Here is a 16110-nt window from a genome sequence, read left to right as displayed (position 1 = left end):
TATAGATTACAAAGGATACTCTTAAACTCGAACTAATATGACGGACTCAAACCCATAATCATACTTTGGCCTAACATAATCATCTAACACTCCCCGCAGTCCGAACGACGAAATCGCAAAAGTTCAGACTGAAACAAAACACTAAATATTAAATTAAAAAATAAATAAACTCTATTTTTTCTCATTTGTCTTGCATCGGATAGACCGATCTTCGTTGATAGAGTTGCAAGTTTCTTGACGGCTTCTCCTTTTCCGTAGCGTTTTTTTTATACGTCGTGGCTTGCTATGCCTAAGGATCAAGTACCGATTTGATATGCTACTTTTGTCAATGTTCTATTCTGTAACAGGTAAGGGCCCTGTTTTTCACTTGCAATTTTGTTACGACATTTATTGGTTATGGTTATCAAGCATGTTTTTATTGTCAACAAAATGTCTTTAGTTGTTGCGTTCAAGGGCGTCTAAGAGAGTGTGCAAGTTTGGTAATCGTGCAGGGCCTAAAATTTTGGAAAGACCCAAAGTTTTTATATATAACTCATATATTACATGTTTTATTAAAATCAGATCAAAATACTGATTTTATTTTAGGTTAAATAATATAGTTGAGCTTAAATAATAAAAGACTTTGCTTCAGTTAATTCGAACATATTTTTATATGTAATGAAAAAAGTTTATGTACAAGGACCCACTGTTAGACCATGAATATCGCGGCGTGTGTGCTCCACCAATTGAGCCAACACGCCTGCACACGCCATGTAACCCTTGTGTGCTCCATCATGTGTTGGTGGCGTGCACCAAGTGAGCACCGAAGAAATCCATTGCGTGCTGCATTTTTCCCCATTTTTTATTAGTTTTTATTCCCCTTTTCACCCAACTTCCAATCAGATTTTAACACATCACCCAACACGCCACTTAACACTCCACCCCATTACACAACAGTCTAGCAACACGCTCATCAAGCACCCCACCCCCACCCAGCAAAACGCCAACACGCCCATCAGGGATAAATATGGTCTTAAGTCTTGCACATAATCTTATAAATTAATAAGACGGCCTTGATTACATTAGGTGTTTAGTTAGCTGGTGTTATCAAAGTTGAAAACAGTTTCAAATAGTTCAACTAACCACCAAAGATCGTCTTTTATGTGTGCTCTATGAAGGTGTATAGGCTATAGCAAATTTGTAGTGTAAATCATTGTAAATGTAAAAAAAAACTTAATGTATTTATTAATTAAAATCCTATATGAAGCAAGGGTAGCCGTTATGTTTTTAACATGACGGATATAATGTCAAAACAATTGCACAAATGACAACAAAAATACTTCTAAGCTAATAATAGTGACATACTCCCCCGTCCCACAAAAATATCCACCAGTATTTTTTGTTGAATTTAATATACGTAAGATAAATCTTAGTTTTGGATTTATATTCAAGTTTAGTTAGAGTGCTCCCAATCGTTGAGGTCCTGGGGGCCGCCTAGCCTAGCGTCCACCTTGGCGCCAATGGTAGCAGGCCGCCCAGGCTTCCGCCCAGCCATCCACCCATGCCATCGTCCCAAGTTTCGTGTTTTTGGTCAGATTTCAGGACGGGAAATGAGGGGTTTTGACCCGTTAGAAAAAAAAATTCAAACGGCTCTTTAAACGGCTCGTTTTTAATTTTTTTTTTCTTTTCTTCTTCACTCTATATATACACATTCATTTTTCACTTTTAATTCATACATTCATCAATCTTTTCTTATACAATATTAAATTATCATCTCAATTTATCAATCTTCTTCCAAAATAAAATGAATCCAAATAACACAAATTCCGATCCCGATCTAAATGTGGTATTAACGATTATGAATACCATTAATAATCGATCACTCGAAACACTTGATCAATTGGATGAGTTGAGCGATAATAAAGAAGTTGAACCCGTACCTACCAAGAGCACCTAGAAGATATTTATATAGAGAAGTTGAACCCGTACCTACCAAGAGCACCTAGAAGATATTTATATAGAGATCGTGAAGGCCACATTCACGTTCACGATGACGAATAATTTTTAAATATTTATGTAATTTTATTTTTTAACTCTATGTTTTAATTTTAATTATTGTAATGTTTTTAGCTTTTAATAAAAGTTTAGTTTTATTTAAATAAGTATTTTATTTTAGAAAGAAAAAAAAAAATGGAAGGTGTATCACTGTTGGAAATGTTTAGTCATGCATTTAGTCATGAGAAGGAAGTGATGATGTAACGCTGATGTGGCACCCAGGACTAAGAACGGAGGAGCTACTCCATTGGAAGCACTCTTATAAGGTCTGGTAAATCAAGTCTAGTCCGATGAAACTTTTTTCAACTTGACAGAAATCACCCAAAAAATTTCAAAAGTTAGTACTAATGATCCTTCTGTTAGAGACTTCACAGAAACTAACTTTCATAGTTGGTCCTTTTCAATCAAATACTAACTTAGTTAAATCTAACAAACAGTTCCACTCATTAATTTTGTTACCCTGAAAGTCCTTCCTGATTAAATTCTTTATTTTTGTACAAGTAAAGAATTATTTTTGAACATATATAATTAGCAAGTTATAAAAAGCAAGTTGGATGGTTTTTTTATATGGACAAAGGAAAAAAAATGAGCAACCGTATCTAAATCTAAAGTTTTCAGTACAACAGTTGACATTGAAGTGGCATGTTAATAAAGCAAGAAGTATTATATGGAAGAAGATGCAGCAGCTACTATGAAGATAGAAGCTACCATTCAAATAAGGGGCAAGTAGCAAGTCTTTTCAGTCCAAACACAAGTCCAGAAAACATACAATCAGCAACTTGTTTAGGTAGACATCATGACTTGGTCAATTGATTGAAGCGCTCGGTTGGCAAAATAACGAACATCAACATCTGGGTCCTCTGCCAACTCAACTAGACATGGCTGAATACTTTTCTCTACCACCTTTAATGATATATATGTAAATAAAATGTTAATAAATAAATAAATACAGTGTTCACATAAAAAAGGATACTACAAGTGGCAAAATGAGATGCAGATTAAAACAGACCTACATGGGTTTAGTTTGACCCAAAACAGCTTCCAAAATTTTAACATTTACAATTGAACATGTACTAGTACAAAGATGACTACAGAAACTACTGTATTATTTCATCTTAACCTAGTTTACTTTTTAAAATCGAGTTTGGAGGTTTTATGAAATAAAAATGCAGTTTGGACAATAAAGTTGATTTATTTAACCATTTGACTTGTTAGAGATAAACCCGCTTTGACCATTCATAGGTTAACCAGTCGAAATTGCCACCTTTAGAAATGAAAATAACAGAAATAATAATAATGATATGTACCGTGTGTTCGACTATAGGAATTAGGGATTGCAGGACCTTTGCTACGTTGAATTTGATATTTGGCACTCTGTAAAAGAAATTTATGTAACATAAGGTACATAAAAGCAGGCAAAAAAAAGAAAGAAAGATCAATTACAAATATTTGTATTACCTGTCCTTGGATGCGTTAATAACAACGGGAAGCAGCTTAGAACAAGTTATTTCTGAACCCATAACAGGGGCCAGCAATGAAATAGTACGAAGAACAGTCATACGGTACAAGTAATGAGGGTTTTTAATCATATCCAGAACCTACAAAAATTACAATACATATATCAGACATAATCAATACATACAAAACTGCAGTTATAACATGTTAAAAGTAGAGAATGAAAAGTCAACAATGAGTCAAACCTGTGGGACAATGTGCTGCATTGACCAATCTGGACCGAATTCCTCTGCAAGACGCTTTATGTTGTTAGCAGCAGCATCTCTGATCGAGTACACCTGCAAACCAATAATAAATTTATTACTAGCATTAAAATATAAAAAAATAATAATAAAAAAACATGAATTTAAATATGAATAGCTAAAACCTTGTCTTGTAACCATTGCATGCAGAGAGAACCAAGTTTCTCATCAAAAAAACCAACGCCTAACTGACTGGCCAAAAGTGGTATGTACTCGATGATTGCTAAACGAACCCTCCAATGTCGATCTTCAGCAAGTTCAACGATTGCTGGAAGTAAAGATTGGGACAAAAGGTCGATTCCAATAACCTGTAACAAAACACCAATTAAAAAAGTCACATGCAACAAGTCCTTACAAATATGAAATATCGCATAGAAAGAAAAGTGCATGTTGGATTATTATTATTATTATCTCCATATATAAGTACATACCTGATTTACTTGTTCTAGCTTGCTAATGATATTGAGGCGTACATCTGGAAATTCATCTTTTAGCAGTGAAAGAAATATAGGAAGAAGTTGCTCGATTGTAGCATCCTACCAACAAACACAAACAATCAAAATTACAATTCATTATGGCTTAGATGATGTATCAATTACATATAATTTTTTTTATTTGAAGCAGAAAAAGAAAAAGGAAAAAAAAAAAAAAAAACATAACACACACATAGTAGTACTCTTAAAGATTGACATCAATATACGATAAATTCAAGAATGCACATATAAAAGTGGCGGTTGTGAAAACCATTACCTTCCCTAGAACGGGGGCCATGCCCATTATAACAGAAGCCAGAGCAGACCTAACATGCTGAGAAGAATCGGATGACAGTTCCTAAACAATTTTCTTTAACGAATTAAAATAGCCAAATCCAAGGATATAATATAAGTATACAACATAGAAGAGGCAATTCGGTCCCAATTACTTAAATAAGCGACAATTCGGGTCATCTTTTTTAACAAGTCGAAGGATTAAACTTTACAAACCCAGTTAACATGGAATGTGTCGAATGGGTTGAACGAGTCCAAAGTGACACAAAGTTTATATCAATGCCAAAAATCTTTTTAAACATCTACATGTTAATGATGAGATTGAAATCTTCGTAACATAGATTTTGAACCATATTTGATACAATTATCATCTACTTAACAAGCACAGGTAAGGGTCAACTCAAATTTGGTCAAAACATTACCCGGAAAAAAAAATTAACCAATGACCCATTACAATCGACTAACCCGAACTGCCAATTATGTAACATACAAACAAGAGCCATAAATATAGAAGAGGGGGGTTTTAGCAACCATCACACCTTTACACAAGGAAGAATATGTTGAATAGCAAGTTCTGGGCTAAGAATCCGACTGAATTTAGTGACCTTTCCAGCAGCTGCAATACGTACTTCAGCTTCATTATCACGAAGTAGCCTCACATATGCTGGCACCAAGTCCTTCCTATCACAACCAAAAAACCAAAAAATAATTTAACGGGTACAAAATAGTAATCAATCAATCAAAACCAAAATTAAACTAACATTTAACAAATGAAGCAAACATCACATAAACATGTTCCTATTCAATAGCGTACAGTGTTTGAAATGCATCGAGATACTTCCATAGCAAAAACAATAAAAGAAAAAAAAAGCTTTAATTCGAACATACTTAGTAGGTTCAGGGCCCACAGCTTCACATAGCTCATACAATTGGTTAGCAACCATATAGCGAACACGCCAAGACTTGTCCTGATTTGAAAGAAACCATTAGAATGGTATCACTTTTTCAGAGGTGAAAGCATCGATAACAAGGAAAAGGAAAAAGAAATGTCGCAAAACTACAATCCGAAAAAATTATGCTCACTTGAGAAAAATTAACAATGACAGGAAGAATTTGTGCAACGCAGTCCTGCGGTTCTAGCAGCTTCCCAAGTGCGGCACAGCCTTCAACGGCTAGTAAACGAACTGAATCTTGATCTGTAACGATGACATCAGCACAAGGCCAGTAAACAAACAAATTTACAATTGTAGGAAAAAGTAACTGAATGGCAACTGCTGTTCTGCATTGATATACAACTCTAGTCATCTTATCTTATGATAAATGATATAGCTATGTTATTTCTTCAAAACGTGTGTTAATCTAGATCTCCATATCGTCAAACTATCATTGTTTGTCAAAGAAAAAAAAAACTAATTTAGCTAGAAAGTCAGGCATCTAGGTATTGCATGAAAACGAACATTTTGAACTACCACAAAGACGTGTGGATCTTAACAGCTTTAGTAGTATAAAATAACTAACAGTTTTCAAGCATCCGTCAAACAATTTTCAAAATTTTAGAGATAAGTTAGTTTCTACCATCTGACATGGTAATGTTCCACTAACCATTCCAAATTTAATAACCAGGCGACTAATAATGAGCCTAACATCACAAAATACGAAAACAAAAAATTTTAAAATTAACAACTTGCCATCATGTGTAAGATCCTCAAAGATTTGCATTATATCAGTCTTGAGATGAGCAGATTCAACAGTAGCAGCAAACTTCCCCAAATTTGTCGCAGCTGCTCTCCTGACCATCGGCATATCATCTTGACATAACTGACTAAACACCGATCTCAGTTCCGCCTTCAACGTCTCCGAAGCGCTAGGATACGCAATATGAAACAGTCCACAAGCTGAAACTCGAGCCGTAAACCATTCACCCCCTGCCAACCGCTACAAAATCACAAAACAAAACACACTTTAACAAAATTATTACAAAAAATTCATACAAATTCGATATCACAAGTAGTTTAAAACAGCCTAACCTTAACCAAAGGTACAAACGAATCAACCAAATCGCTCTCTCGCATCTGCGATCCGATTCTACACAATGATTCGACAGCTTTATCTCTCACACACGTCTCTTCAACGGTACATAACGTTTCAAGAGGCGGTAACAACACATGAGCATGTTCAATTCCACCAACATAAGGAATAAACACACCTAATTCTTCCGCCATTGCAAGAAGAACTTCATCATCATCATCATTATTCTCACTCAAAAAAGGAATCAACTCTTTTCGAGTTCGTTCCTCTCCTAAAGCACGTGCAATAGTAGATAACCTTCTAATTGAATTCAACCGTAATTGTATATCATCGTTCTTCAATTCATCTATTAATACAGCTATTGGATACAAAGGTTCTTCAGCCATGGAAATTGTAGCTCACACACTACGGATACTGAAATGAATTATGAAATTATCAGATTTTAGCTTCTAATCGAATTTAGCGAACTTAAATAGAATATTAGGGCTTACAGATAGTTACATATATGTGATCTAATTACAGTATTACTCAGACGCTATGTCAACCAGTTGAATCAGCATATAAAGTTAATGCGAGATACAGAAATTAACTAGAATTACAATTTGGAGGATGATACCGATCGGAAGTATGAGATCAGATAATCATGTAAGTAAGAGCAGGATACCTAGGGTTTGGCAGTGTTCTTCGTTTATGGTCTTTGATTTTGATTATTATGATTATGCATCATCATTTCATTACGTGATTTAAAAAAATAATTTCACTTTATTAAAATTGTCATTGTCATGGTCACGGCCACTCATGAGTAGCAATTAAGAGGCAGAGTATTACTCCGTAGTGGTTGCGGATACGTGTGGTTGAGGGTTGATTGATGTCGTGATTTCGGGTGGAAGCGGTCTTTCTTTCCGGCGGTGTTTCGATTTGGTCCAGGCGACCATCTTCCTGTTGGAGATCTGGTTCCAGATTTGTGTGAGAAGCTGATTTTTTTTTGCGGTCAAAGATCATCTTGAGACGACTTGGTTTGCTTTGCGGCTCCGGTACCGTGTTGGTTTAGTGAAGATTTGCGTTCTCCTGGTCTTCATTAGCTTCTTTTTGGTTTGTTTATTGCGTGTTGCGATGTTGATCGGCGTTCTCTCGATCACTTTCGCTCGATTATTTATTGTTTTCATTAGTGCATATGTTATTCAGGTTATCTGTTTGTTGGCGTGTTTAAGCATTTTACGGGTCCTTAACAAAGTGTGTTTTCCATCTTGTTGATGGGATCGTGTGACGACCCGAAAATTTTCCAACCAAATTTAAATTTAATCTTTGAATGATTTCGACACGATAAGCAAAGTCTGTAATGTTGAAGTCTTAAAAAACGTTGAACTGTGTTCATATATATATTGACCTTTGACTATTTTCGAAGATTCACGAACATTGGTTTGTAAATAAAAATGTATATATGTGTTTTGTAAATATAAATATAAGTATATATATATATATATATATATATATATATATATATATATATATATATATATATATATATATATATATATATATATATATATATATATATATAATATGTTGAATTAATAAAATATGCTTTAATTAATTGGAATTTAAGATGTAAAATAATACTTGGAGTAATTAAATTATTGTTGAAATAATAAATATATATAAAGATATATGTTACTATGAATCCATATATGATTTCTATTAAAAATTATTAATATATTGTAATATATATATATATATATATATATATATATATATATATATATATATATATATATATATAATGTATAAATAATAGATATTCAATAAAAGTTATTATTAAAATAAATACATATATATATAAATTCTATATATTGTAATGTTTGAATATTAAATATTCAATATATGTTAGTGTACATAATACATAAATAATAAAATGTAATATTAATATAATAAGTTTGATTATGAGCAAAATTATAGTTGATATAGTAATATTAATGTTATTTCAATATTAACATCTATATTAGTAATTATTAATATGAAAATGAAAATATATATAAATCGTTATATTATTACTAATACTATTATGATTAGTATTATTATTAGTAATAATATCATTATTAGTATTTTATTTTTAGTAATAACATTTTGATACAATTATTAATATTATTAATATTGTGTTTCTATTATTATTAGTATTCTTATTAAAAAAATTATTAATAGATTTATATCAATAATTAATATTACAAAACTTAATAAAACAGATATATATATAGGTACAGCTATATAAATAGATATATATATATAATCAGATATAAAAAAATCCAGAAATTTAAATATAAACATATTTATATACGAACTAATATATATATACAGTATACGAATATAAATACAGTTATAAATATATGTACAGGTATATATGACGCGTATGATCAGTTGGAGACTAACAAAATATATTATAATTCAGTTAAATACCAAAATTGTTGATTATTAAACTGATAAAGTATCAAAATCTGTTGTGTATCAACATCATATATTATCTACCCGTCCTTCTTGTCTGTGTAATATGTACCCGATTGAAATTGAATTCTCAATACAAACAAAAACTGATCAAATCATTCCTACTAACTTCAATTATTCGAATATCTTATATATGTGATACTATCATGTAATGCGATATAAAATTTTAAAAACAGAAAATAAGTAAAACTGTCGAGTACCCTGTTCTTGAATTCAATTTGCTCAAACCTCAATTTTGAATAAATTTTAAAAATCTAAAACTGCAGTTGTGTTTGAAATCTTCTATTCAAACTATCTGCAGAGTTTTGATTCCCAATTTCTAATATCGAGTGTGAATTTTGAGGTCAAAGTTAAATTTTTCAAAAGTCAAACGTTTGGTTCAAAGCGAAATTCGTGTTCAGTTGAATGTTTCAAATTCAATTGAAGGTGGATAAAGTTTCTAGGAACGATTCAACACCCTTTTCATGTTATAACTTTTGTCTAAAACACATGGGAATTTGAAAATCGATTTGGGGTTCAAAAGTGTTCTTCGTGCTGCTGCTATTACTGTCTTATTTTTTTTATTTATTTCTTCTATTTCTGTTAAATTGAATCTCTTCAACTCATTGTTCTGTTCCGTTTAAAAATCCTAAAAATAGTTAAGCAAATGATTTCATGATACCTGGTCGACTGAAAATCTTTTTGAAGAAGATAGAATTAATAAAAAGGGATACGGGTTATAAGTTTTTCACTTGGGTATTAATCAGAAAAATACTCATAGACGAATGGCAGAGGGTGTTGTCGGGTGTGCGAGAGGTCACGGGTTCGAGCCCGGTTCGCGGCGGAATTTTTTTTTGAAAAAGCTTCAAGGGTATATACATTTATTATTACTTATCATTTATTATTATTATTATTATTATTATTATTATTATTATTATTATTATTATTATTATTATTATTATTATTATTATTATTATTATTGTTGTTATTATTATTATGATTATTGTTATTATTATTAGAATTACTAGTATTATCCTTAAACATTATTATTTTGACTATGATTATGATTATGAATTGAATATTGAAGTATTAGGGATATATCTTTGTGACTATATGAAAGTAAATTTAACAAAAGTATGACTAAATCTATTGTATGAAATAAAAAATAAGTGTAGTAAAAGACAGTTTTATGAAAATGAATATTATATTAAAAATGACTAAGAATTATAATTAAGTTATAAGTGACAAAGATAAAAATATAAATATATGTATATAACTTAAGTATCATTATTATTATTATTATGATTATCATTATTAATACCATTATTAGTAAAAGTATTTTTTTTATAGATATCATAGTTATTATTAAAACTATTATTATTATTATCATTAGTAAAATCATTATTATTATTATTATCATTACAAATATGACTATTTATATTATAATGAGTGTTATTAATATATAATTACTAAAATCATTATTATAAGTATCATTAACCGAAAAAATTATATTTTATAGTATTATTATAAATATCATTATTAATATCATTAATATAATTATTAATAATAATACCTTATTTAGTAATATTAAGTATTATGATTATTATCATTTTTATCGTAATATTACTAAAATTACCATTTTTAACAAACAAATGATATATACATATATAAAAATATATTTAATACATATTACATAACGAAAAGTAATATTTTATATAACAAAATAAATATATGAAAACATATATATTATTAATATAAAAAGTATATAACTAATAATTATATATATTGTTCGATTACAACTATGTATATTAACTAGATTTATGAGCCCGTGCGTTGCACGGGGACTCATCCGCAAACATTATTGATTTTTAAACTTATATATGCTTACATGATATTATAGGAAAAAGTGTGAAAAGTATTGTTGTAGTTGAAATAGTAAAATATGTTTTTGTAAACAACACACATTAGTAAAGCTTTGATAAAAAGTACTGTTGTAGTGACCCAAAAAATTTGTTAACGTTTATCTATCCCTCGCAAAAAGTAGAAAATGAAGTCCCTTTTGTGCCATCTTGTGTAATTAACTACGGTTATCTATTAATATGTACATGTTTATAATACAACATATTTGGATACGCATAAAACATCTATTATCGGTTTATACAGCTTACAAACTAAACTTAAGTTTGAAATACTATAGTTCTACACCGTTGATTCAAATATATGTTAAATAAAAAACAAATTCCATAGATAAATCAACTTATGATGGTATAGAGATTAGATTACAGTTTAGTTTTTATCTGTTTCTTACATGAAGTTTTACACTTTACCCATGTAACTCGTTGAAGGTAAAGTATGATCCAACCTGAACCATTTATTTTTATATAAGATATAAAAATAGATATAAGATAAGAGTCCGTACATTGCAAGGCAACTCTATAAAATAGTATTTGAAAACGTTACTATTGATTATTATCTTCATGATACAATTACAAAGATAAAGAAAGCTTTCATTATTGATATTGTTTGTATTGAAAATATTAGTACCGTAAACGCTAATAATGAATACAATTACAATGCAATGGTCAATTGTTTATAGTCATTGTCACCAAGTTTTCCAAACTTTCTCCATAATACTAAAAAAAATGGATAGATTTTAAATAAAAGAACTACATGTCAATGTTTATTGACATACAAAAAAGAGTCTTCTCATCATAAATAATAATTATGGTAACTATACAATGATTATGAATATGTGTAGTAGTTGTTTTGTTAAAAAGTTAATCACAACATATTAAAAGCATCAACAATGTAAAAGTTAGGTACCTCAATTCAACATGTAGTTCTTAATATGTATGTTAGACTTCAAACAAATAATTGTTGCACTTTCCTACAACATGTTGATAATGATCATATCTTAGGTGTATATTTCCCAAGTTAACACAAAAGATGCCAAACAGGTCAAAGTGTCCAAATGGACAACCAAAATACTTAATAGATTATAAAATTGACAGTGCCATCTTGACCGTCTACAAGCTGGTATTTACGAAGTTTTAGAAACTATAAGGTTCATACCTCGCTTCAGTTAATCTATGGTAGTTGATCGACACACCAATATGAGCATCCACTTTTAGCGAAGGTTTTTTCAACTCTACAAATAATATAATTACAAACAAAGATTACATATGAGATATTTGACATTTATTTTGAATCATTTTCAATTGAGAAAACTTGTCTATAAAGGGAATAGAGATCAACAAATCAATTGTCAAGGACCGATTGGTACGGTTGAAGAAAAGTGATCTTTTGATTCTGTGTGTGATTTTTCAATTTTTTTTTTGTTAGATATAGAAGCAAATGTAATTTGTCTATGACCGAATCCCTTATAATATTGGTTGTTTGGAAAAAATCGGCATTTTGTTAATAAGAAGCAATAATACCATTGGAAAATTAAAACTTTTATTTAATAAATCACATTGTTCTAAATGAAAAGAATTCATACACATTGCAACATGTAATATATGAATGGGCCAAATCTATGCTATCTTTATTGATATCTGATCAAATGGATACAATGAAAAAGTTACCTATCAATATAGCCAACTCGGTAATCATGTTTAAGTTGATTAAACGGTTCTAACGGGTCAAAAGTTTCCGAGAGTGTATTTTTTGTGCATACAGCCACTTAAAAACAAAATTCATAATGTGTGGTATTAGTGCATAGAACTAAATAATATGTTGTATAAGTGCGCATAGAGCCAAGGCAAACACGGTATTTGGTCTACATGAATTGGCCTCTATAGATACTCATGTTTCACCCCAAGCCCTTTATAATCTGTTAAAAACATTGAGCGCAGCCAACAGAGCAAACCAACAAAGAACCATCATTAATCTGTTAACATATACAGTTTAGGTTTTACATTAAAATAAAGGCAATTAGAATTTCTTCATTTTATATGGACAAGTAATACAAAGTCTAAACATAAGACATGTACCAAACATTAATGCCGAAACTTTCATGTGATTTAATTTCAACTATATTTTCAATAATGTGAATCATATAATAATATTATTATTTAAATATGAGTAGAGACTTGAAGTTAGCGAGCATGTTTTGAAAGTAGTGTCTTTATTGGGATGTCATGTGTTGAGGAAAGCAATATCATGAGGTTCCATCTGTTTGCAATCCGCAAAATCGTTAAATCCATCAATTTCTTGAGATGTTCTATATTGAGGAGGTGCAGCCTATAATTGACACCAAGCATAACTCATGAACAAAAAGATCAGTTTGATTATTTTAAAGTTTATAACCATCATATGTATTTCAAATTTTCTTCCTTTTGACCATCAGCCTCCAGAATTGTATGTTTTCTACAGACAATGCAAAAGAATTAAAAAAACAAATATCATTCATCGAATCATCAAAATCATAAATAACGTTTGAAAATTTAGTTTAACAAATACATCAAACTAAGAAATTAAAAGCCTATGATTTTTAAGATTACTTACAGAGTAGTCATTGTTACTGATGCAGGGTCGTAATGAGACCATCTGAAATTTTACCACAACCTACCGGCTAAGCCTCTTTTTAATGATCTTCGTGAGTCAATACGACTCCCACATCTCGTTTCCCCTCATTATCTGCCACCGCCCTGCAGTAACTTCGATTTTGGGACTGGCAAAGGTTGCTAAAGGCTGCTGATCTGGATAACTGGTCAACCCAAAAGAGCCACCATTCTCAGCTGCAACATAACAACAGCAGATCATGAGCTATATAAAGGTGATAAAATAGACCATATAAACGAAAACAACCAATAAAACATAATAAGCTTTCATTTAAAAGGTGAATTTTGACCCAAACAGCAACATAACTATCTTTTCCATTTATATATGGACCCTTTTAATAACACCACACATTCAATTTAAGGTCAAGAAATACTTAAAATAAATAAAGTAGTTTATATATATGAATGGTTAGTGAAATTTTTTTCTATCAAAAGCAGACAACTCATTCATAATGTTTGATATGTTCCATCAGATTCTTTGGTCTTGATGAAACTAATATACATAGATTAGATCTTTAGCCCTTTAAACATACAGATTGCCAATGAATTGTACACGTCATTTTCATGCATTAGACACTATACACCAAGAAAGACAATTACATCAGACCAGTTTAAAGTAACTCATTAATGCTTAACTATTTTGCTTCATAGCCAGACCCGCCCATTATAGCATCTTTAATGTAAGAAAAAAAAAGAGGTGAAATATGTTAATTTACAGCACAACAAAAATGAACGATTGTGCCTTATACACTATTTATGAGTTGTTTGCATCAATTTATCTAAACCCGACTCGTTTACACCGACCTTAAAATAATTCACACACTTGGCTTCATGACTAACAACCAAAGCACACAAATATGCTAACTTAAGACTCATATCTAAATTATTTCCTAAAAGGGCAAGTAAATGCATGGTACTTTCAACATCTTTTATAATGCAAACAAACTGAAGGAACACAAAAAAAATAGACCAACATAACAAAGTTCTAATAACCGAAATGAAAATTAAGAGACCTTTCTTCATTAGAGTAATGAAAATGTCATTGGAAGAGGCAATTCAATCAGACCATGCGCATACCTATCAAGTCAAATTGGTCAACTACAAAGCAAGAAAGAAGATACAAAGAAGCATATATAATTAAAATCGTCACAAAACAGAGTTCAAATACTCAGTTGATTTATAAATTCGACCGATTCTAGTAAATATTGGGTAAGCTATCCAGCATAATCAACTTTTTTGAATATACCTAACCATACCTCATCTTGACCAGTAATATATAAACCGCCCTTATTTTATTATATCCCAAAGTAAGCTTCTTTTTTATCATAACAATGATGAAAATATTGCATTAACATATCATGTATAGGTACAAATGGGACAAGGACCTGTCTATCAGTCAACCCAGCCAATTTCGACTCGTACTAAATGTATAAACCTCATCAACTTCATCCAAAACCCGTGTGACTCATGGCTAAGAGACCCATCTACCTACATCCAACTCTAAATGAAGCAAAAATTAATATAAGAGTTAATATTATTCACCTGAAAGTCATATAAATGTTCTTGAAGAGTTAAGCTTGAAGGTAGGTGAGACAATCAATGTGACTTGCCAATTGCAATGACTTTTCAGAAGAACCCCCAAGCCTTTCTCCCAAACCAAAGGTGAGTTGTTCTAATGGATTCAAGCATACGACTATCACTTTTTGAAGGTATCACCCGTTTCTCAGAGAATGCAGCTTGACATTAAGTATCAACCTCTAGATCCAGCACACTTTGGTTCTACTCCTATCCATGGTCCTTATAAATTAATTATGTCTACATGTATTACCATTGCAACTTGGTTCATAAAGTCCAAAGTGAACATGTGGAGGCAAACCATAAAACACTTGTAATATAATTCCTGAAAACTTCTGCAATTCAGAAACATAGTATGACCGTGCCACCTGAAAAAAACACAAAATCTTAGTGAACTCTAAAGCAGGTGAAAATGGGTCAATATATATTACATAGGGTCTTAGTGAACTCTAAAAGCAGGTGAAATGGGTCAATATATATTACATAGGGTACAATAACATTGGACATAAAAAATTGATAAGTCAAGTAACACCACTTATTATTATTAATCACAAGAAAAAGTATATTTTTTAAAAAGTTAGAAAATTATACTACATACGTTGAAGCAAAAGATGAAACTAATTATTTATTGACCGTTCTTTTAGAGGCGGGTTTAGTTCTGAGTAACTATCTGTAACTAATGAAACTAATGATCGATAATCACATATAACTGAAATACCCCTGTTAACTATGTAACAGTTGATGTATCAGCAACTGTCATAAATGGTTTCAACGACCCATTTTGTTTTAAAATGTTTTTTGACCAGTGTTCTATGTAGATCTTAATACCATTATTTGATTTCGTATTTGAGTTTCATAGATCGTCATACCACACAGTCACACCTACTCTTAAGTCAGCTCTTGTCGATCACA

At 30.9% G+C, this 16110-nt stretch overlaps 1 protein-coding gene across 2 annotated transcripts; it reads right to left on the bottom strand.

Moving 5' to 3' along the window:
• Window positions 1–2691: 2691 nt before the first annotated feature.
• On the bottom strand, window positions 2692–7300 carry LOC139840065 (uncharacterized). Of its 2 annotated transcripts, none has more exons than XM_071830288.1 (13): window positions 7251–7300; window positions 6586–7000; window positions 6247–6493; window positions 5642–5754; window positions 5447–5526; window positions 5098–5239; window positions 4542–4622; window positions 4223–4327; window positions 3917–4099; window positions 3735–3827; window positions 3493–3632; window positions 3342–3408; window positions 2692–2937 (listed from the first exon to the last, which is right to left on the bottom strand). In XM_071830288.1, the coding sequence occupies exons 2-13, from the start codon at window positions 6970–6972 to the stop codon at window positions 2818–2820; spliced, it is 1758 nt and encodes a 585-aa protein (XP_071686389.1). In that variant the 5' UTR covers window positions 6973–7000; window positions 7251–7300; the 3' UTR covers window positions 2692–2817. The 2 variants fall into 2 exon arrangements, with proteins under 2 accessions (XP_071686389.1, XP_071686390.1); XM_071830289.1 differs by lacking the exon at window positions 7251–7300 and adding an exon at window positions 7088–7175.
• Between the last annotated feature and the right edge of the window lie 8810 nt (window positions 7301–16110).

Source organism: Rutidosis leptorrhynchoides, chromosome 4 (assembly GCF_046630445.1).
Source record: "Rutidosis leptorrhynchoides isolate AG116_Rl617_1_P2 chromosome 4, CSIRO_AGI_Rlap_v1, whole genome shotgun sequence".
Taxonomy (NCBI): Eukaryota; Viridiplantae; Streptophyta; class Magnoliopsida; order Asterales; family Asteraceae; genus Rutidosis; species Rutidosis leptorrhynchoides.
The sequence above is the reverse complement of the archived record's forward strand: the minus strand, read 5'-3'. Positions and strand labels throughout refer to the sequence as shown.